This window comes from Panthera leo, chromosome C2 (assembly GCF_018350215.1).
Source record: "Panthera leo isolate Ple1 chromosome C2, P.leo_Ple1_pat1.1, whole genome shotgun sequence".
Classification (NCBI taxonomy): domain Eukaryota; kingdom Metazoa; phylum Chordata; class Mammalia; order Carnivora; family Felidae; genus Panthera; species Panthera leo.
Genome location: NC_056687.1, coordinates 97578420 through 97602041, shown reverse-complemented (window position 1 = coordinate 97602041; position 23622 = coordinate 97578420). Strand labels below are relative to the sequence as shown.

Genomic DNA, 23622 nt, shown 5'->3' with positions numbered 1-23622 from the left:
CTCAGGCACATTCCCTTTCTTGCTGCTCTCGGAAGATACTCCCTTGTCCCTCCACAGTCACCAGCTCTACTCCCCTACTCTCCAGAGCTCCCACCCTTTCCTGAGCACACTTGCACAAGTGCTAACGCAGGAGCCACAGGCAAAAGTGCTTTGTTACAGCTCCGCTCAAGTTAAGTACAAAAGCCATTTCCACACATAAAAAAAAAAAAAAAAAAAAAAAAAAGTAAAAAAATTAAAAAGAAATTAAAAAGAATTTTAAAGCTGTTTCCATCCAGGGTGTTTTAAGCAGCTATCATCAGGGAGACTTTCTCAATGAGTATCAAGGAAAGATATATGGATCTTCCTTTCAATATAAACAAGACCCATATGGTAGCATAGACTAGATAAACATAGCGGTGGTTTTACTAGCAAAAGATGACAGGAGAGCTAAAGTAAGTTGTAAAATTCATCTACACACAAGCGCGAGAACGCACTCACTTGATGCTTGCTCGCCTCAGGCCCCCCGGCTACACAGGTGAACTGGGAGTCTAGGTCCTTTCTTGGTAAACACAAAGGACATTCTTGGTTATCAGGTCTCTACTGATTCATATTCTAAATTTTCTACAGCATTATGGTACCTGAGCATTTTTTTTTTTTTCCCATTTCTCAAGCCCCACATCCTTACTTCATGTACTGATTAAAATGGTTGCTTACTGCCGGGAGATGACAGAGTCACACGACCTACATAACACCCTAGCAAACTATTCAACATGCTCCAGAATGGCTCATTTATTTTCTCTGCTTCTCTAACTCCCACACTTTTTTTTTTTTTTCATTTTTCAGAATGACTGCATATTTCAGTGGTTCTCAGCATTGCTTTTCCTGATCTAGAAGTTGTCAGAGGGAAACTCCTATGTTTTTCTAGAGCAGCTTCTGAGCCAGTCTCCCCCAACACACCCTCAGTTTACAGTTAACAACATTGCTTATATAATTACACAAGCCACCTTCCTTCTGCACTGATGAAATAACAGATATATCTGGAGCCAAAGGCGTGGTGTCAGGTAAACCTTCAAGTTTCCTTTCCGCGTTGTGAGTTTCCAAGAGTCATGACCGAAAGAGAGGACACTTACATCTGCCTCGGAGTCTGGATCAGCTTCGTGGGGACCCTGATCTTGAGGCTCATGTCCATTCTCTGGGTCATCTTCTGCCTCATCTTGGTGCTGGTTATCTCTGTCATAGGCTAGCAAATCAAAGGAACTAATATCAGTACAGATGAACCAGACAGGACTCTACCCTTTCACTCAAAGAAAAGCCACCAGTGGGCTTTCCTACAGACTATTTCACCCAATCTCTCCTCCAAAGAGAAAGAGGTTAATTCAACAGAAGGCATACACCTCAGCTCTTCTGAATAAAACTAGGTCCTTTTTCTAGACCATGTGTCTAAGGAGATAGCATGGGTGAGTGACACATGCTAATCTTCTAAAGCAAATGTTTATAAGAGCTTCATTCTCCCCCTTGCTATATGAAAAACAATAATAAAACTTTCTCAACAAAAGCATGCCCAGTCAACTGGACACTGATAAAATTGTCAGCTAATTTTTGGTAACATCAAAGGAAATAGCAAGGTACCAAAAGAAGAACTGGTAACGTCTCAGGAAATGGAAAAAAGAACACCTCATCACACGGCAGTGATGAGGGATGCCACCACGAGGATACATCTCACAGTTCAACTCACACAGATATTTGCTGCTTTCAGAAAAATAAAATTCCATAAAGGAAATTTAGGTAAGAGCATACAAAGAGAAGAACAAACAACTTTTTAAGTAAGATATAAGAGGAAAGGTTAAGTATATGGAGAGTATTTAGCTTATAAAAAATAGAGATGCAAGGTAACTTACCATCAGGTTTCAAGTGCACCAAGGGATTCATTAAATAAATAAGAGAACAAACTGTTCCCTAGTCTTACTGATAATGGAACAAAAAAGCTGAAAGTGCTACACAGGGGGACATAAGGAAAACAATTTCTTGACTATGAGGCTATAAAATATCAGAACAGGCTATAGAGGGAGTTTGGGTAATCACCTTCTTTTAGCCTCTTTTAAAGAGGATACATATCTGAGTGTTAGAGTCGCCAGAGAAACTGTTACTTTCTAGCTCTATTATACAGGAAGGGATATTTGATAAATTGCATACGAGACGCCTGCCACGAGTGAAAGCTACTAGTGCCTTAATCTGAAAAACTTTCAAGGCAATGATCCAAAGGTTTCCAAGATAAGGAGAAAAGGTAGCCATTTCCCGGAGTATAACAGTCCTATGACAATGTGTCATAAAGAACAATTCAGTACACAAAAAGCTTAAACTGTAGGAAAAAAATATTAGGAAGGAAACAGATGATCTTGGGCAGGTGTGGCCACCAATGTGTACTGTTTGGAAGGATTACCAGCGACATAACAGCAGCAGCGACAAAAGGCATGTGGTACACAAGTCTCCCTTGTATGTACTCAGATGTGCACGCAACTCTGAGTCGATGTTCCACGTGACCAAGTAATCTCATTAACGTATTGACAATCTGAGAAGTCTCACCACCTCCTTCCTCTTCTTGGACGCCCTGGTCCTCTGCTCCCTGAACAATATCATGATCCACAGTGTCATAATGACCTTGCTGCCTGCAAGAGACACAAATGTTAACAATTCAGTGACAAATTCGGTGGCACAATTTCACAGAAGTCATTTACATTTAAAAGTAGTAATAAACGAATTTTTCAACGGTTTTTAAAAAGTCATCAAGAGGTTCTTTTTTCTTTTTAAACTTATGCTATTGGGTTTAATAAAGATTCCAGCTACAATTTCAAAGCATACCTTAAAAAACATAAAACACCTTTCACCTGGTAAAGTAAAATAAAGTTAGCACAGAACCTGCTAGGTCCTCTCTCTCTAAAGTAAGCTTGGAGGGGTGCCTGGGTGGCTCAGTCGGTTCAACATCCGACTTCGGCTCAGGTCAGGATCTCACGGTCTGTGAGTTCGAGCCCCACGTGGGCTCTGTGCCGACAGCTGGAGCCTGGAGCCTGTTTTGGATTCTGGGTCTCCTCTCTCTCTGACCCTCCCCGGTTCATGCTATGTCTCTCTCTGTCTCAAAAATAAATAAGCATTAAAAAAAATTTTTTTAAATAAAGTAAGCTTGAAGATCTAACGTTTTTAATTAGGAAAAAGAAAAGGTTGATTGTTTTAGAATGAAATATTTGGAAATTCAGTTCTCCAGTCGTTGTTCCGCTCCGGCTACAGGAGCCCCCCCCCCGCCCACCCCACCCCCAAGCTCACGGGGAACAGGCACCCCGAGCTGTGTGCCCTGCTCAGAAGAACGAGAGGAGAGCTGCATGCACCATCGGGAGAAGGCTACCGTAGCTGCTCCGGGGGCTGCGGCCGCCCCTCCTCGGGGCCGGCCTGCCTCTGCCGGGCCACCTCTCTGGCGAGGAGCTGCTGCCGCTGCCTCAGCAAGTGTCCCTGCAGCCGCTGCTGGTGCAGGGCGTCCTGCTGCTCTCTCAGCCTCTGCGCCTCCTCAGCCCGCCTCGCTGCCAGCCGCTGCTGCTCCAGCTGCTCCTCGTAGGGCGATCGCAATTTGGTGGCCGGCCCGGCGGAGGGATACACCTGGGGGGAAAGGTGGCGCTGCTGAGCGGCGACAGGCCGCACCTCGGGTCACCCCTTCCTTGGTTTCCCCTGACACACTCTGGCGGCAGGCCTGGTTTACTTAATTAACACCCACCCATCTGTCAGGTGAACTGGGATTGCACCTCAGGTCCAAGGTCACCCTGAGCCAGAACCCCTCTTTCCCAACTCTCTGAGTCAGCCCTGGCTTCTTTTAGCAACCCATCTTCCCGATTTGCTGGCATTTTGGCAGATTTTCAACGTGCTCCCTCTCACACGGGAGAGGGCAAAACAGAAGGGCAAATCCCTTCTGAACCCTAACTGAACGGATGTTCAAAAGGTGCTGCTCTAAGTGGGCACGTAGTAACCTCACATTAATTGTAGCAATTTGTGAGCTGAAGCTGTAAGAGTGTAAGATCCAGCGATGCCAATTAATTCTAGGAATGCGGAACCAATCTCAGGCTGACCACAGCCAAAAAAGCCAAATTTCAGGTAAGGGCAGAGGGGCAGAGAACAAATTCCTTCAAGGAAAAAGAGAATGGGTGAGAAGGCAGTACCTTCTGATGAAAGGAAAAACTGATCCAGGAATTCTTAAACTCTGCTTCCCACTGAGCTACCCACAACTCACTCCTCCATCATCACCCCCTCTCCCAACCAACACAAGCACACCCAATATTCACCAAAGAAAAGAAGGTGCAGGGTTAAGGGGAATTAAACTCAAAGGGAAATTACTTTTGAAAAAGGCCGTATGAGGGACACAAGACTGGGAGAAGCTTCTCCATGCTAAGTTTGCAACAAGGAGTCCAACAACAGAGGCTGTTACATCTACTCAGCCTAAAGCCTCAGGCAGCTTGTAGTCTTAGAAAGCTCGAAGCCGAACGAAACCTCAGAGGCATAAATACAAAGTGACTGGCATGTATGTAAAGGCAGGCAGCCCAGTGTTAAGGATCAGCTTAGAGACAGAGGAAGAAAGAAAGCTCTCTGCACTCAGTGTTGCTTCAAGTTCTTTTAAATTCGGTTTTCTAATAATAATGGATTTTTCAAAGATAAAAAGCCTTATTTATGTGAGAGGGGAGTGCTCCGGTAGGGGGAGACTGAGCAGAGATTGGTTAAACATACTCACCCAGTGGGCATCCTTAAGTGATAAGATCAGCCTTTTGACAACTTAATAACCACCTTGAAGATGAATGTGCAGAAGCCAACCTACCATTTGATAGTAAATGAACAGGGAGAAGGAGACTTTTGATCATAGAAAATGAGACCTTTCTGGGCCTCAAGTTGCCCTTGGAACTTGAACACGTTCCCCGGAGGTGCCCCATCAGGCGCTTATCTATCCTCCTTCGCTCAAGGGACCTGAGTGAGCATGAGGCTGCCTTGTTACGCACTACTGACAAAGAAAATACACCAACAGCTTTCTGTTTCCTTCGGGTCAGCTTTCTGAGGGATGGGAGCAGCTATGCTATTAACATTACACGAAAAAATTTAAACATGTGCATCTAAAAAACATACGTGCATGTAACATTTAGTGAAATCGCTCGAATTTTATTTTAGAGATTGTTGTATATGGGGAGGCTTTTTCAATGTTTAAAAACAAAGCCATGCTCCCTATCCTGGCTGACGAAACAGAATCCCAGTGGAGGTGAAGGACCTCGTACCTCGGCGTGAGCGTGCCCTCCCAGAAGGTTGGCTTCTTCCCTCGGGTCACGCTGTTCCTTCCATTCCCGATCCTGTTCCTCTGGCGATGGGTCGTGTTCCTCCTCCAGATGTTCTGCCTGCCCGACCTGTTCCATGGCCTCCTCTTCCAGGGCCTTCCTGTGCTCCTCTTCCACCTGACGCTCCTCCGGCTCTCTGGGTTCTGTGTCCTGCTGGTTCAGCTCTGCTGGAGCCTGAAATTCTGCCTCTTTCTGGGTGGGAGGGTAAAGTTTTGTTTCTTCTGTTCTTCTAGGAACAGCTTCATGTGTCTGCCACACATCATTATTCCGAGACACCTAGGCCAAGCACATCACTGGAAATGACCCTCTTCTACTTTGAAAGCAGTGAGACAACCTGTTTATTACCATGTCTATGGGGTTACAACATAAGCAAAATCTTGGGAATCTAGAAATACACAGTCCTGACTGAAAAGTATGGCTGCAATGGAGTCACTTAACTCTTCTCACTGTGTCATCTCACCTATAAAATAGAGATAACATCAGTAAAATTTCATCGTAGGAAGCATACAAATAGTAACCTAAGAGTAAAGCCTATACATGACCACATTGCAATCTAACTTCCCTCAAAAGCAATCTAACTCCTGTTTTCCTTTAGAACAAGGAAAAAAAAAAAAAAACCTCTCAGACTTCAAGTGATGCAGTGCTTACATGATTTTCTTCAATGTAAACTTTGTTTTCAATAATACTTGAAAAGTGGGGTGCCTCAGTGGCTCAGTACGAAGAGCATGCAACTTTTGATCTCAGGGTCATGAGTTCAAGCCCTATGTGGGGTGTAGAGATTACTTAAATCTTAAAAAAAAATAATAATGATTTGAAAAGAGAAGGACAGGGGCTTCTGGGTGGCTCAGTCAGTTAAGTATCCAACTTTAGCTCAGGTCATGATCTTGAGATCTGTGAGTTTGAGCCCTGCATCGGGTCTATGCTGACAGCTTGTGGCCTGGAGCCTCCTTCAGAGTCTGTGTCTCCCTCTCTCTTTGCCACTCGCCCCCCCTCCCTCCCCCACTAGTGCTCTGTCTCTTTCTCTCTTAAGAATAAACATTATTTTTTTTTTTTAATTTAAGAAAAGAGAAGGATAAGATGATATTGAGGATGAGTTGGGTTTATTTTTATTAACTAATAAAAAAAAAGAATGCCATTACTAATAGACATCCATGTTAACTAAAAATAGTACCCATTAAACCATACAATAAAATATTTTTAACATATTAAAGTAGCATCTCTTCATAAATCCAAGGAAATAATTTTGAAAATATTTTGTAGTGTTAATATAGAAAACTCTGAACAACAACAAAAAAGATATGTTTTGTGTTGTTTTTGTTTTTTTTTACAGAAAATTCCTCTTCAAAAATTGGTTGATTTTCCCAGATTGAAAGTTTCAGAGATTTCCATTTGATCTTCATTACTTAGAAAGGAGGGTCAAAAAAGAAATGATAAAATATCGTAAGAAAACGAATCACTCCTTTCCCCCTTCCCACCTTCTTTATCAGAAAAAATGACTACTCTGGTCAGATTGTTCTTCCAAACTGAAATAAATGTGAAGCCATCTTCTTAAATTGGCAGAACTATAACTGAGAAACTGGACTGTATAAATAAATACTTCTGCACAGTGAAGGAAATAATCAACAAAACTAAAAGGCAGCCTATGGAATGGAATAAGGTATTTACACATGAGATATCTTATAAGGAGTTAGTATCCTAAATCTATACAGAATTTATCAAACTGGGGGTGGCTGGGTGGCTCAGTAGGTTAAGTGTTTGACTTTGGCTCGGGTCATGATGTCATGGTTCATGAGTTCAAGACCCACATCAGGCTCTCTGCTGTCAGTGCAGAGCCTGTTTGGGATCCTCTGTCCTCCTTTCTCTTTACCCCTCCCCCTCTTACATGTGTGCTCTCTCTCTTTCTCTCAAAAATAAAAACATTTAAAAAATTAAAATTTAAAAAAAAAAAGAATTTATCATACTTAACACCCCAAAAAACAAATAATCCAGTGAAGAATGGGAAGACAAGAATAGACACTTTTCCAAAGAAGACATCCAGATGGCTAACAGACACACGAAGAGACGCTCCACATCTCACATAATCAGGGAAATGCAAATCAAAACCATGAGGAGATATCACTTCACACCTGTCAGAATGGCTGAAATTAACACAGGAAACAACAGATGTCGGTGAGGATGTGGAGAAAGGGGAACCTTCTCACACTGTTGGTGGACAGTGGAAAACAGCATGGAGGTTCCTCAGAATTAAAAATAGAACTACCCTATGACCCACAATTGCACTACTAGGTATACCCAAAGGATACAAAAATACAGTTTTGAAGGGGTACATGCACCCCGATGTTTACAGCAGCATTATCAACAACATCCAAACTATGCAAAGGGTCCAAATGTCCATCAACTGATGAATGGATAAAGGGGACGTGGTGTGTGTGTGTGTGTGTGTGTGTGTGTGTGTGTGTGTGTGTGTGTAATGGAATATTACTCAGCCATCAAAAAGAATGAAATCTTGCCTTGCAATCATGTAAATGAAGCTAGAGTGTATTACGCTAAGCAAAGTAAGTCAAAGACAAATACCACATGATTTCACTAATGTGGAATTTAAGAAATAAAACAGATGAACATATGGAAAGGGGGGAAAAAAAAGACAGAAGGAAGCAGGCCATAAGAGACTCTTGATGATAGAGAACAAACGGAGGGCTGATGGAGGGAAGTGGATGGGGGATGGGCTAGATAGTGCTGGGCACTGAGGAGGGCACTTGTTAGAATAAGCCCTCAGTGTTGTATGTAAGTGATGAATCACTAAATCCTACTCCTGAAACCAATACTGCACTATATGTTCTGTATGTTAACTAACTAGAATTTAAAGAAAAATCTGAAAAAAGAATAAAATAAATAAACAAAAGGAGGAAGAAAGTCCTCTCTCGGACATCTGAAGACAACTTTTGGAGATGTAGGTCTTACCAATGTCCTCACGTACCTGGCGTGTTTGATATAATACTGCCCCTAGCTTTACATGAAGTATTTCTTTAAAGGGCCCTAAGTGCTTTCAAACGTGTGCCATTTATCTCCATAGCACTTCTGTGAGAAAGCTTCCAGCAGATAACTACTCTCTCCACCTCACAGATGAGAAAACTAAAGGTGTGAGTCATTACAAGATTAACCCAGGAAACTGGTAGTCAGATTAGGATAAAGAATAGAACCGATCCCCAGGCCAGAGATCTGGTCATGTTTTCTTATGTTAAGAGTAACCACAGAAGACACAGAGGGTCCTGTCTATACAGGAATGCTCTGCATGACTGAAGATTTCCATGAAGTCTGCTCCTAGCAACTTAAATATTCCCATAAGATGGTAACTCAGGGCACATCTTCTTGAACATTTGCTGTTAAAACCAACTTTTTCAGGGGGAAAGATAGTAATATGTGCTGTATTTATTATGCATGTAATTAAAACAACTTTGTAAGAGTTAAGGATAAGGGTAACCCTACTTTTGATGTCTCGCTTAGGAGATATTTTTTAAGCAAGGCTCAACTTTTATGAAGAACAGGAATACAAAAAAAAAAAATGGATTAAGAAACTAGCACTCATACATTTGGCAGTTTTATAGAGACCTCTTAAATACAATTTTTGGCTTGTTCTCTGTGGACCCAGAACTATACTATCAACCCTAATACTTGAGTGGGCTATCACATAATATCCTTATGATCATTTAATCTTCTCACTCTGCCCCCTAACAACCCAAAGGACATGAACAGAAAAAAAATAAATAAATAAAAAACTCAGCACAACAGCTCCTTAAAAAAAATAAACCCACATGAATAAACAAAGTTGGTAGAGTCTTTCCCAGAAAATATTACAGCAGTTCTCAAAGTGTACTCCCCAGACCAGCTGAATCAGTTAGAAATGCAGGCCTCATCCCAAAATAACTGAACTGGAAATTCTGGGCTGGGGCCCAACTATTTGTGTTTTAACAGCCCTGCCGGGGACTCTGATCTATGCTAAAATTTGAGAACCACTGTTCTGAAGGAAGGGTCGGCAATATTTCGAGCAGTTCACCTGATGACAGCTTGATGGGGAAAGTGACCCCACCACAGAATACCAGTTCACGCCTCTTACCTCCCGCGGCTCTCCAGCTGCCTTCTCCCTCGCTGTGCTGTCCCTGTGTGGAGAATGTGTCACCTGGGTAACATTCTGCTGCTCTGTTTGTTCTGGTTTGCGAAGGCTTGGGATCCGATTCAAAGTATCTTTCAATTGTTTATACTCTGCAACTTGTGTCTGTGTATAAATTGCACAATTGGATGCAAATTGTACAATTTGAGGAGGGAAAGAGATACATTGTTCATGGATGGACATTAGGGTTCACTGGAAGACTAGACTAAAATATTATACCGAAGTACAAATTAGGAAAAATATGCAGATTATTTCCATGCATTAGCTATTCTTACTTGGACAAGCTTAACCATTTTTAAGCACATGCAAATGAGAATTAGACATAAAGGGAGCAGAGAAAAAATATCTAAGACAGATGTTAGTTTCTCATGCTATGTTAAACAGTCAGAATTTTTATAAATAACTTCCTAGTATAAATATCATTATTAAAAGACAGTTTGCAATCAGTTTTACAAGCATTAAAAAATCTGTTTAAAAATTCACATAATTATATAAATACAAGTGCAGATATCTTTTACCAATATGGTCTAAGTAATGTTTTTCAGTGGAAAGGAATCATAAGCTTAAAATAAGCAACTATATAGATATACATATAAAAACATTGCGTATATATATGTATATATATATAATCACTCAGACCACACCCTTCTGCCCATCAGCCTGTGCTCAAATACGGTCCCTTACTTTCCAGAATGCTTACGGTATTGTGCTCTGAAGATTTAGAAAAGGAATAGCATAGGCATGAAATGAGCCTAGATTTTTATTCCTCAGCTGTGAACCTTTCTTCTAAGGTGATAAAGGCACTACTGTAAGTATTAAACTACGATATACTCTTATAGCTGTGTCTGTGTATATGTGGTGGTGGTCTGTATGTGTGTGTGCATGTGCAATATTTTTAACACAAGGAACTAGAAAGGCAGAAGAAAAATCAAATACCTTAACTAAGAAAATTAAGAGACACTGCTCATACTTAGCTCATCACATACACCAGTAGTTATCCCAAAACAGAGATGCTGTGTGTGTAAACACACACCCACATAAACACAGACAGAGAACACAGAAATCTTTTCTGAACAAGTTTCCCAGCCAGTGTGCACAGTAGAGCAGGTGAGTGGAGGTGGGAGTCCAGCCGGCACCCCACTGCCCCAGCCGTGCACCCTGGCATAGTGCTCTTTCACCCCAATGAAGAGGGGCCTTTTGAGTTGTGTTTTTTTTTTTTTTTTCCAATTCACACAAAGGTGAAGAAGTTTTCTCACTAAATCTATCTCAGGGGAGCGCTTCCTTATAATTTGTACAAAGGTATGCCATATGGCTAATGATGGCCCTTATCCCAGAAATCTATCAAAACATTTGCAAACCAACTTTGGAGGTCAAAGGGAAAAAAAAAAAAAAAAAAGACATCCACATAGTGATACTTTTTAATAAATGTTTCTCCTTTCTCCTCCTCCTAGATACATATTTGAGAGCAGTAATGCTGCAGCTGTCAAATATTAGTGTGCACTGAGAATAATGGAAGGATCATGTTAAAAATGCAGTCTCCTGAGCCCCCAGTCTAGAAATTATGACTCGACGGGGTGTGGGGCAAGGCCCGTGGAACTGTGAAGAGGGAAAGTCTCCAAAAATGCCTGCTTACGAGTTACACGTGACCGTGACGTCCGCAGGCCCTAAACTTGAAGCTCAGATGTGGTCTGGTCACTGATCTTGGGCCAGCTATTTCATTTCTCTTTGACCTCACTTTATTTAGCTATAAAAAGGACACAATGTAATATCTCAGTAGACTGTAAATATTAAATAAAATCCTGTATAAAAGTTCTTATGAAGATCCCTGGCAAACTGTAAACTCAAATTCTATTCTATTCTTGCTTTCTCTCCACTCAACTACATTTAAAAATCAGGTTGTCGAGACCCAGTCTGGTAAGATAATTTACGTAAGAAATGTAGGTGCCAGCAGCAATATTTATTTTCTAAGGAGATCCAGGGAAAGTACTACTATGGGGATCAGAGGGGGGACTCTAAGTGCTGCACCTAGTTCTGGCATAATGATTTAGGGGGTGGGGTGGGGCAGGTGGGCAGGAAAACTTCAGCCCCCCATCGAAGGAGCAGAAAAGATTTTAAAGAAATAGAATATGATACGTAAGTTACATAAAAATATTTTTTTTTCTACTACAAAATCTTGTCCATAACACTCCCAGCAAGCTTACTACGCAATTTGGTTTTGGTCATTTGTAAAATGCATTTTTTACTTACATTTCTCTGGATTTTCAAATTGTTGCTTAGCCTAATGTCTGTGGCCATGATAGCACACAGAATACTCAAATTGGTTTGTCACGTTTTTCAGCATGAAAAACAGCCTCAAATAAATTCCTGGTAAAAATTGTATAAAGAAGGTTTTGAATGAAATAATCTCCCAAAGTTAATTTGATTTGTACACACGTGAAAAATTACCACACAGCTACAGTTTCAGAGGGAGATACTCAATGACTACCTTGAAAAGGAGTCCCACAAATGCAGATGCTATAGTCTCTAAGACAGGCCAGGGCCCAGCATATTACCTTTCTTATAATTTTATAAAGACAAGAAGTAACGCATAGTCTCCTGAATTGGACAGATAGTTGGTGTTCCTCTTAATTCTTCCAACAGAAAAAAAAAGTGCAGACCCAGTGACTAAGCTAGCCATTTCTACTGGTTTGCTTCTACTAGAAAGCTGTAAATCACAGTATGGTACTGCCTTAAAAAGCTCTCCGACACTCGTATTTGTTTGTTTGTTCATTCAGGAAATATCCACTACAGGCCTGCTTTGTGCCAGGGACTGTTCGAGGCTTTGAACAAATGGACCTTACGACTCTTGTTTTTCCTTCTCCACTGACATGAGATCTCTTATTTCCTGTTAATTTGACAACAATTCATAAGCCTAGTCCTAAAAGGAGTGTCTGTAGGCTGGAAAGCAGAAGTGAGGGAGGGAGGAATGGAAGAAAAAGTCTGACAATTATTTATTTAGGTAGCTAGCATCATATACAGATCCTACAGGAAGAGTCATCAAAAGGGCGGAGAGCGGCAGAAGACCAGATACAAGGGATGATTTCTGTAGTTTAAACAAGTATTAGACCACTGCATGTAGGGGCTGCTGGAGAGTAGAGATAGTCATAGGTACCACACTACCAGTGCAAAAAAGCATCATCATCATCATCATCATCATCATCATCATCATCATCATCAAAGGCTTATTTAATATTCTCTTGATTGAATTTTGAAAGCATGCAGGATCCTCAGGATCAGGAGAGCTCTGTCCTAAGGAACTTACTGAAGATTGGCTTGTGAGAGACTACATGCATAAGGAATTTGGAAAGGTTAAGCAGACTGTAACAAGAACCAATAGAGGCTGCTACCCTGCTAACCTGCGCAGCAGCTAGTGCACTCTTGTGGTCTTCCAAAGTCACTACAAGTTGTTCGTGCTCGGAGAGTAAATTCTTATGCTGTTGCTACACAAAAAAGAATTTTACATGTTGACATTTAACATTCTAAGACAACTTCTGCTTTGCCTGACAGCGGTATGGGCACCCACACGCAGCTTGCCTGCCTGGCTGCTTGTTGTTCTCATAGCATTTGCTAAGTTGAAAAATCATCGTAGAGAGAAGATTCTATGAATGTAGTATTTGGAAACCGACAATGTGCTACCTCAACGTCATCATCACTAATCCCTTCTCGGCCTTTTGGCTAAGATCAAGTGTAGTATCAATATCATAATCACAATGAAATCAAAATCAAAGGAACATCTCATTATTAATAAAACTTGGTAAACACAAAGCTTATTAAAATGCAACCATCTAGCAAAAGAATCATTTCAGTACGAACAAAAATGCATTTTCAGACCATCCTTTAGCTCACGATGCAGAAGTGGTAAAAGTACTGGGCACACTCCAGTTTATGCAAAGCCCAAAACAACAATGTGGATTGGTAATGCAGGTCAATTAGGGAATAACATCTAAAGACATTCTGCAAAGTAAAGCAGGCCAACAGTAAACAGTCAAATGCACAGTTCTGTTTTACCTTGACGTCTTGAAGCTGTGTGTGCATGTCTTGGTGCGCTTTCCTTAGTTGTCTATTCTCTTCTCTCAAATTGTACACGGTTTCTATTTTTGAAAAAGAAAATAGTGCCTAAAGCCTTGAGATTTTCTGGCTTTTGATTCCATTAGTTTCATATCTGAAACTTCACATAACTATTTTTAGGATTTGTTTTTAACTTTGATAGTATAATAGGCCAAATCAACCAAAATTATATCACTTGGGGATGTGGCATGGGTTCAGCCGGACATTCCAAAACAATCTGGTTTGATAGTTTAAATACTTTTAAAGAAGCTACACAGTGTAGAAGTTAAGGAGTTGTAATTACTCAGTAGTTAAAAAAATGACGTATTTCTATTAATAGCCAAGTCCTTAGGAATAAAATGTAATGGGCAGGAACGGTATAAGATTTGAGTCTCTCCACAAATTAAAAAGAAAGTTATCAAAAAGTACAAATCCTCCTTCTATAGCATGAATAATTTCCACAGACCCCAAAGAGTATTTCAATTACAAAGGCAACTCAAGAAATAAGAGACAGAGAAAAATACCACTTACCTGTTGAAAAATTCTACATCTATTTTCTTTCCTCTACCGCTGAGTTCTTGACTGATGCAAATTCTCCCACCAATAACAAAAGGACAGTTTTCTCCAGGGCTATAATGTGAGACCGTGGCTGTCCAAGTAAAGTCCTATAATCTCTCCAATCTCAAGCCTACTGTTCAGGGAACAGCTTCAGTGACTTAAAGATTCCAGGCCCAGCTCTGTTACCCTCCTGGTGATTTTCTCACGTTTACTATATCTGGGCATTAGATGCTATGAACTGTTAGCTCCAGGGCTGAATCTAACTCACATGAGTTTTTTCTTTTTTTCTCTCTCTCTTTTTTTTTTTTTTTTTGGCCCCTGCAGTGTTGACCTATGCAGAGTGTTCCACATTTGAACAGTTGTCACCCCTTAAAAATCAAGAATCTGGGTCTACTAATATTTGGCAACACGAGGCCAAATCTCATGTGACAATACTCAGCAGAAGTTGAATGGTGGCAGGATGACAATATAATTCATTTTTCAATGGGAGGTACCTTTGAAAGTGAAAGGGGATGCTGTTAATAACAATGCTGAGACAGCAGCTGTTAAGTCTGCACAGTGCTGGGCAAACCACCCGAGTGGCAGACAAAACCCTAACTCTGCAGCGTGGCACCCAGCGCTGAAGAAAATGCCCATCACCACCTCTCACCATATTTTCTGTCCACTTTTACTCCTATATAGTCCCTGCCTAACCCCCTGAGCTTTGGACTGGTGATTGGGTTTAGGGGAGAGATCAAGAACAGGGTGGGAAGGATTTCGACTCAAAGGTCAAAACAGGACACCACTGGCAATCCAAGGACACCCTAAATGTGTCGTTGGCTGGATGGGGGCTTCAGTAGACACACACATACATACACACACATGCAAACGTGCATATACACGCCTACATGCATGCACACACACAACACCCAATCCACTAGCTTATAAAGGAGTTTTGGATTATAAACTTAAGGCAGTTGCTTCTGTCCTTTAACTGTATTGACTTGAGTTATTTAATTTGATTAAGCCTCAGTGCCTTCATTTGTTAAATTAGGCTAAACACAATGCCTCACTTACAGGTTGTTATGAGAATTAAATAAAAATAATCGCATGAAGAGTTTCACCTGGTACCGGCACATGGTAAACATTTGCTGAGTGCCAGCCATTATTTTAAAAATAACAAAAAGAATACTTACTTAAACTTATATGCTACCAGCTCATCTCCCCAGGATTCTAAATTCCCTTCTGGTATCACATTAAACTACCACAGACTGCCTGGATTATTCACCTTAGTTGCCACTAATCTGCATCTATCACAGTATGCTTTAACTTACTATCTAAAGCTTTTATCCAGGAATCATAATCACGCAAAAGTGCTGATGTAAAAACTGCTCATAAAAGTGTCATCAAAGGCATCTTCACACCCGACTGTTTAAGGCCTCTGTGAAATTTCTTTCAAAAATTGATACCAGAAATACGTACCATTCTCTCTCACCTCCTTCTCTTACTCTCCGTTTCTCCCTCCCTTGCTCAACACACAGTGTAGGTATATTCTCTCTTTCTGATGATGAGAACCCTGCCACTTACTGCATTTCCTTTTCTGTCCTGGCTGCCAGCAAGTTGAGACCAAGTTACGAGGCTTGCGTTATTTAGGACACAGAATTCACATACATGTGTCCTTCTCTTTGCCATGGTTCTGATTTATCACTTCTGTATTTAATTTGTTAAAACTCTACTCTACATGAGCTTTATTTCAAAGAAAGGAATACAGAGTAGACACAAGAAAACATGATTTATATTACCTCTGTGAAGACTTTTCTCTGTTATCTTAATGACCCCCACCATCTGCCATATCACCAACAAGCCAACGCCCCTGCCAGTCTACACCTTCTGGGTATCATCTGCTGACACCTGGCCCCTCTCTCAAGACCACCTGAACTCCTTGTAAACTGCTTCTATGGCTACCTAATTCCCATGTGCCTTTTTGCTGTAACTTATTATTTTGAAGTACTTACAGACAAAACATTGCAAAAAAAAAGTACACAGAGGTCCAAAGTACCCATCACTCAGCTTCCCTCTATGATGATATCTTATATAAAATCAAAATATTGTTTGGTACAGTATAATCAACTGGGCCACAGGCCTTCCTTGGATTTCACCATTGTTTTTGCAAGCATCATGTGCCTTTTTACACCAACTCTCGCACTTCAAACTTATTTAGCATCTGAAGAGCTGATTGTAGAATATTTCCCCTTTTAAGAATTTACATGTACTCAGAGACGTGATACATATTGCTTCATATTAGTATGAAAATGCCTCATGCTGATGCTAATTGTGTGTCAGTAACTGTTCTAGGTGCTGTACATAAATCAGTTAATCCTCACATGAACCCTAGGAGGTGGATGACTTGTTATGAATACCCCAGTTCTACAGACAACGGCAATGAGGTGTGTGGTGATTACACAGCCTGTCCATGGTCATGTAACTAGTAACCGAAGAGGCCAAAATCCACCAGGGCCCTCTGACTCTGGGGCCTGAGCTTTTCAGAGCTACTGCTAGCAATCAACAGGTAATCTTTTCGGCCCCTTGGAGACTAGGAAATGCACGGGGCAATTCGGATCATCACAATGACCATGCAGCATAGCTGGCATTTTATGGATAGGGGTCAGAGATGCTAAATATCTTGCAATACACATACAAAGAGAACCGTCTTACCCAATGAAACCAACGCGCCCCACCAAGAACCACTAAGTATTCTAGGGCGCCTGGGTGGCTCAGTCGGTTGAGCGTCCAACTTCAACTCAGGTCATGATCTCACAGCTCATGAGTTTGAGTCCCGCATCGGGCTCTGTGCTGAGAGCCCAGAGCCTGGAGCCTGCTTCGGATTCTGTCTCTCTCTCTCTCTCTCTCTGCCCCTCCCCCGCTCACACTCTGTCTCTCTCTGTCTCTCAAAAATAAATAAACGTTAAAAAAACAATTAAGAATCACTATTCTATTCTGTTTCCCTAAACAAACACAAAGAGATAAAGATAAATGTGAAATGTTACGAAGAAGTAACCACATGTGCGGGCGCCTGGGTGGCTCAGTGTCCAACTCTTGATCCCGGCCCAGGTTATGATGTCACAGTTCAGGAGACTGAGCCCTGCTTCAGGCTCTGCACTGATAGCACAGAGCCTGCCTGGGATCCTCTCTCCCTCTCTCTCTGCCCCTCCCTGGCTCACACTCTTTCTCTTTCTCTCAAAATAAATAAACTTAAAAAAAAAAAAAAAAAAGAAGTAACCACAGGTAAGTGTGAATCAATCGCCATGTAAAACAACAAACAAAATTCTATTGTTTTACAGAAACATTAATATGAGCAGTTATGTCCACATAAACTGGCTAATTAGACTTTCAAATACCTTTTAGCTTAGAAAGTTCTTGCTCTTTCTCTTGCTGCAGCTGCAGGTATTTCTGCTTATGGTCATTAAACGTCCTACTGAAGTCTTCTCCTTGCTTGCGATGTTCCTCCTCCAAGTCGCTGTGCTGTTTCTTCAGCTCCTCGTGTTGACTCTGCAAAGATGAGAACTTGAGCAGAGATGTGTATTCCCTAAATTATCCCAGAGTCTATAGCCTTTCTCTCTGGAGAAAGAACAGGTGAAGTAGCAGGTTCCGTCTTCCTCGGGTTGCTTTTAATTTGGGCCGTTCCCCTCCATTTCCCTTACATTTCAGATCAGTGGCTTGGGATCATGGCCAAACATAATTTTCTCTTTAATTTTTAACATCGGTAAAACAAGAAGTCAGAAGTCAGCAATGGGAGATGGAAAGGGGGGTGGGGGAAGGATTTGGGGAAATTCCCAGGGGTTCAAATTGCTGCGGAGACAAGGTAAAGATAATGGAAAAATTATCCCTCCACAGATATTCCAGACTTTCTCTTTCAATCTAATGTTTTCTCAGCAACATTTTTTATTTCCCTTCCTTACTTTTCAGCCTTCCTGGCAACTCAGTTTAAAGAAAAAGGGAAAAAAGTGATATTTTTCCCTTTGGGGGAAGTAATAAATCTTATTTACCTTACTCCTAGTTATAATACTACACTGTAATCATAATCTAGGTAAATGCTACAATCTCCATATGCTTAATGAAAGGATGGTCTGCTTTAATCCATGCACTGCTTTCTTGATCCAGGAAAGGTTCTGGTTTCGATGAAAAGCACTCACTCTACTGACACAGGAGGAAAGACAATACCAAAGAAAAAGCCAGGCGGGGAGGGAGGGAGGGAGGTTGAAGGAAGGGGTGGAGATGGTGACATGGTTTTCCTGATGTGCAGAAGGCTTCATGAGATCCAGTCTTCTCTTCTAGCTTGACAGAAATAATGAATCTTCCCCCCGCCCCACCCCCCCCCCCTTTCTCTCTCTCTCTCTCTTTCTTAAGTCGTCTTGACCCACAATAGTTTTACCCAAGAATCAAGGAAGGAAAACCTTTAAATATAAATTGTGTTCCTGTAGCAAGTAAAAGGACACATTAAATATTAGTAACATGAATGAGACATTTAATTCTACTGCCTCCAACATGCCTAAGATGAAAGAAAATATCTAAGGTAGACCACTGTGAAAAATTAAACAAACAAAAAGCCTTAAAGGATAAAGAGAAGAAGAGAATTAAAAATCAGGTGACCAGACACTGTTTCACCAAAAAAAATGTGTAATAAGCTGAATGGTTGTGTGTGTGCGTGTGCGTGTGTGTGTGTGTGTGTGTGTGTGTGTTTATAATTGGGTGATAAGATGAGGGGACATTACAATTCTACATCATTTTTAGTGAAAAATGACAATGTGCTGTATTACCACACAAATCAACCTTCCATAAGCTTTCCTTGATCTTGTAAGTTACTTAGTTCTTTCATCCATGCATGAAGAACAACTTTAAATTACTCACTTTCAACATCTGATGTTGCACATTCAACGCACTGTATCTACTATTGGAATCTTGCTGTAAATTGAAAAGAAAATGGTTAACACAGAGATAATGAATCTGGCTCTCTTGCTAAACATGGCTTAAAGCACTTAACAGAACAATTCCATCTATTTCACTTATATAAGCCACAATGAATTCTATGCTCTAACCAGGATTTCTCTGGGGCCATCTCTTTATTTAACGGCAGGAAGAAGTTTCAATGTTCCTCAAAGTTTGCTACATTTTAGTAAAGAAACAGTAAGACATGAAGTCATAAAACAGCACCCTGGCAGGGCCCCTGGAAATGATTTACTTCCCTTCCCCTCTCCAGTTGAGAAGAACCGAGGCTCAGACGCACAAGGTCCTTGCCCTGAGACACAGTCACTGTGCATGGTGCATGGCTGATACACTACGCCAGGTGCTCTGAGGGGATGGGGGGATGAACCAACTTGCACCAGGCCTCACAGTCTCTGCAAGCCTTAAGAAAGGGAAGAGAAAAGGTGCTTTCCTTCCCTGGGCTTCCGCGGGTAAGGAATTCTCCATGTGTCATTTTACCCATTTCACAAGTGAGAAACCGAGAAAGGATAAGGACTCCAAGCTGAGGGCAAACACTTGTTTAGTAGCAGAGCCAGGACTGAAACCTGAGCCCAAGCCATGTTGCAGCAGTGTACAATTTGTGTCCCAGGGGAACATCTTTACACACGGGCCTCACACATTTCCACAGTCCTGGACAGCCACAAGCAGCCAGGGCACAAGATGCCTGACAATTCTCCCTCCCCGTGCTGTTCTATCTGACGTGCTGCACCCCATCTCCGGCACAAGTACACTCCCAACCATTTCTGGTTTTCTTTTTTTTTTTTTTTTTTTACAATTTCCAAAATGAACTGCATTTTTCCTCTATCACTTCACTTTATTGCTTTATTTCATAACGCAGTTTCTTTGTAAAGTCAAAGAGTAAATTTTATTGCTTTATTTTATTGCTTCATTTCATAACGTACTTTCTTTGTAAAGTTAAAGTTTACTCTATTGCTTTATTTCATAACGAACTTTCTTTGTAAAGTAAGAGTAACTCTTTTGAAATGCACAACAGAAAGTACGCAATCTTAGCTGGGCCTTTTAAAAGTTAAGAGTTGAAAGCTGACAGCCTCCTGACTCTTCTCAGTTTTAGTACCCCAGAATGCTGATGTTTCATTCAACTAATGTCATATGTTTTTCTTAGAGTAAGAGAAAAGCTTGCTTTTCTCCAGTGAATTTGTACTAAAAAAAAAATTTTAAATGCCACTATCATTCCTTCCTTCCTTCCACAAATGTATTTGAATGCTGACCCTAGGCCAGATGTTACACAGTAACATCTGTGCAAGTTACAGTAACACTGTACAAAGGCAAAGCAAAATATACATCACATATATATTCTCTTAGAAAAGGACTACAAATGAACAAATGAATGAATAATCTTTTATTTATTGTTGAACATTAAGGCTAGTCCCACTTTATCAAAAATATATTTATATGTTTATATAATTATATTTATATATTTATATTTAAATATGTTTATATAATTATATTTATATTTAAATATATTTATATATATACTATACGTATATATATATATACGTAGATATATATTTCGTACATATATCTACGTATATATATACATACGTATATATATACGTAGATATATATATTCGCATATATTACGTATATATATACGTAGATATATATTTCAGCCTTACTGTCCTAATGATCAACACTGTAAAAGATTTTGTTGCTATATTTCCCTCTCCTTAAGTTTCATAAAATAATTAAGAAAAAAACCCAAAACATACCCTTCCTTTATTTAGTGTTTCTTGTGCTTCTAATTTATAAACAAGAAAATCTAGAAAATAAAAAATGGAGAAAATAGGGTGTAAGTTAATTCATTATGGAATTTTTAAACAAAGGCAAACTTTACTCAGACTTGTGAAAAATATTTTAGGTTTAAAAACAATCATGCTTAGTAACGCAGTTTATTTTGCCTCTTAATGCTTTAGAGAGAATTGAAAATAACTATCATATAATTTTCATCTTTATTTTAAAGCTATATATCTTGAATAAACAAAATATACATGATAACCAATTAATTAGAAGTGGTCTTAGATTGTGCATTCTGCGATGAACTCTCCTTGAAATTAAGGAGAAAGAAAAAAATGAGGCACACCTAAAGACAAGAGATGATTTATTGCTATCCACTAGATGGCATGCTAAAACCATTCAGGACTTGAAAAGAGAAATCAAGCCTTGGAAACCACCTTTTATGCTCTTAAAGCTTTATTATCCACTAGATGGCTCTATAAAATCACTCTGCATTTAAAGACAAGGAGAATCCAAATCCTATCAAAGCAGTTTAATGATGTTAAACTTGTATTCTTCCAACAGGCTTAATCCAAGGGTCAGTAAAACATCCTACCCCATACTGCCCTCCCATTTTCCCTCCGTCTACTCCATACCAACATAATCAGACAGAATACCTAACTTATATTTCCTCATAAGATTTCACAAAACATAAGGAAACAAATAAGAAGAATGGGGATAAATTCAAACCACAAGCTGTATAAAGCCTATGTTTTCTACAAAAATTCTGATAAAAATCAGTAGCATTGCCTAATGCCTGTCCTAAATGCTAATTGCTCAAATTGAACCCATCAGCTGTGTCAATAAAAGCCTAAAATAAAATATGTGCATAACATAGGAGACACCATACAAAAAAAGAGACATCATGCAATGAGATCAATTTCTTATGTTATAAATGTATGTATATGTCTAAATGTATGCATGTATGTGTATACGAATGTATAAAATTTGTCATATTCTGGACAACACAAGCTGTTACTCCTTGTACATCTATGGACAGAAGTTTCTGGTATAAGTAACATATGTGTGTAATATTCACATGAAAAGCTGTTTATTTCTGATGTATGTGTAACTAATAATATGAACTACCTCAAGGTGGCATAAACTGAATGAAAGATTCTGAACCTAATCTTAAGCAGAAATTATTGAACTGCACAATGCATTACATATTGCTTGACTTTCTCATTCTACCCATAAAACTGACTTAGGGTTTAGCTGAGAAATTTCTTAGCAAAAAGATAGTAAAGCAAGTACATGATATGTCAACGAGGAGTTTGATAAAAATACAGAACAGAAATTGCATTTTATATTTACCTTCCTTTGCTTTCTTATGTTCAAGTCTTTCCTTTTGCAAGGATTTCTCTAATCTTGATCTGTGTTCATACACAACTGAAAAAAAAAGTTAAAATTTATCTGCAAAGAATTAGAACTTCTAAAGTAAAATTAACATCAATTTTCAAAATGGGGGGGGCGGGAAACAATTTAAGGTCTTCACAATTAACATAAAAATGACTGCATTTATAAGTTCCACATTCTGGGTAAAAAACAGACACAATAATACACATAATTCTGAGCTGACTTCTGCACAGCCTGCCCCTTTATAGAAACAATACTCTGAGAGAGGCTTCTATCCACCTTCTTTGCCAGCTCCTTCTCCTGCTTCTCAAATACAAGAATCTCTGAGGTTCCATGTCTCTTGCAGGGCAGAGGTGTCCACTCTCCTGACTTTCACCACCATTTGCACAGCTGTTAGCCCCACATGTATATTTCTAGCTCCTGCCTCTCTCTTAGGTATTAGCACAGCATCTTCCAAAGACTTCAGGTTTCTCCACCTACATATCCCATAAATACTGGCAAGTCCACGTGATCTGAATGTGAGCTAAGGCTGTCCAGACCAGTAAGGAAACCTCAGCACCCCACTGGCCTAAAAGAGAAGGCGTATTCCCCCACAGCAAGGAAAACACAGGGGAGAGTCATAGAAATGAAGGGGGCAGGGACTCTAAACAGAACCTATAAACGTCAGGTTTACATCTGCCATGGGGAGAAGCCAATGGCAAAACTGATGCCATGCTGTAAGACTTTCCTGTGCTTGATTATCCCTACCTACCCAGTCTTCTCTGAAGCAGCCAGCATTGCCAGGTGAGTAGAGAGGAAGAACAGATGTGGTAGGGGAAAAGAGGGAGGAGAGGCCCATTAGGACTCTCTCTTTCCCACCTCAGGCTTCACTTCTACATCAAACGGGAAGAATGGGAGGAGCTTTACCTTTGAATGAATAAGATGATAAAGTCGGTATTTTATTTATACAATAAAATGTATGCAGATGGACTAGACCAGACATAACACTTAGTAGACCAAGACTGTGTTTCCGGATAAAAGTTACTAAAAAAAAATTTTTTTTTTCTTTTAATCTGAGAGAAGTTGAGAAGTATCCAAGTTTGTGTTAAGATTTCCTTCTGGGACAGAAAGGCCAGCCTTGCAGAGTGGTTTGTACAGGCAAAGAAGGGTGGAAAGGGCAAAACCTGAATTTCTGACATACACTTTGCATCCTATTTGTGCAGCATTATGGTCCCATGTGATCTCATTCCTTGCCAAGGAAAGCCAAACCTGTTATTTGGTTCCCATGCCAGTCCCTAGCTTCCCTTGGCTGCCTAAGATACAATTTCACCATCAATCACGGACTCA

General features: G+C 40.2%; 1 protein-coding gene and 1 pseudogene across 4 annotated transcripts in view; one reads left to right on the top strand and one right to left on the bottom strand.

The window, feature by feature from the left end:
• The window catches only part of GOLIM4 (golgi integral membrane protein 4), a 78785-nt gene that overhangs the window by 11458 nt on the left and 43705 nt on the right, over positions 1-23622 (bottom strand). The window contains exons 2-12 of one of the 4 annotated variants that reach the window (XM_042955189.1): positions 22255-22329; positions 20877-20926; positions 19033-19086; positions 17523-17673; positions 13549-13631; positions 12897-12980; positions 9448-9606; positions 5277-5609; positions 3377-3624; positions 2563-2645; positions 1110-1219 (exon numbers count right to left, since the gene is read on the bottom strand). In XM_042955189.1, the coding sequence (XP_042811123.1) occupies positions 1110-1219; positions 2563-2645; positions 3377-3624; positions 5277-5609; positions 9448-9606; positions 12897-12980; positions 13549-13631; positions 17523-17673; positions 19033-19086; positions 20877-20926; positions 22255-22329 (1430 nt within the window). The remainder of the gene's footprint in view (positions 1-1109; positions 1220-2562; positions 2646-3376; positions 3625-5276; positions 5610-9447; positions 9607-12896; positions 12981-13548; positions 13632-17522; positions 17674-19032; positions 19087-20876; positions 20927-22254; positions 22330-23622) is intronic. The other 3 variants (XM_042955190.1, XM_042955191.1, XM_042955192.1) reach the window with 3 other exon arrangements.
• LOC122199084 lies at positions 13196-13276 on the top strand (annotated as a pseudogene).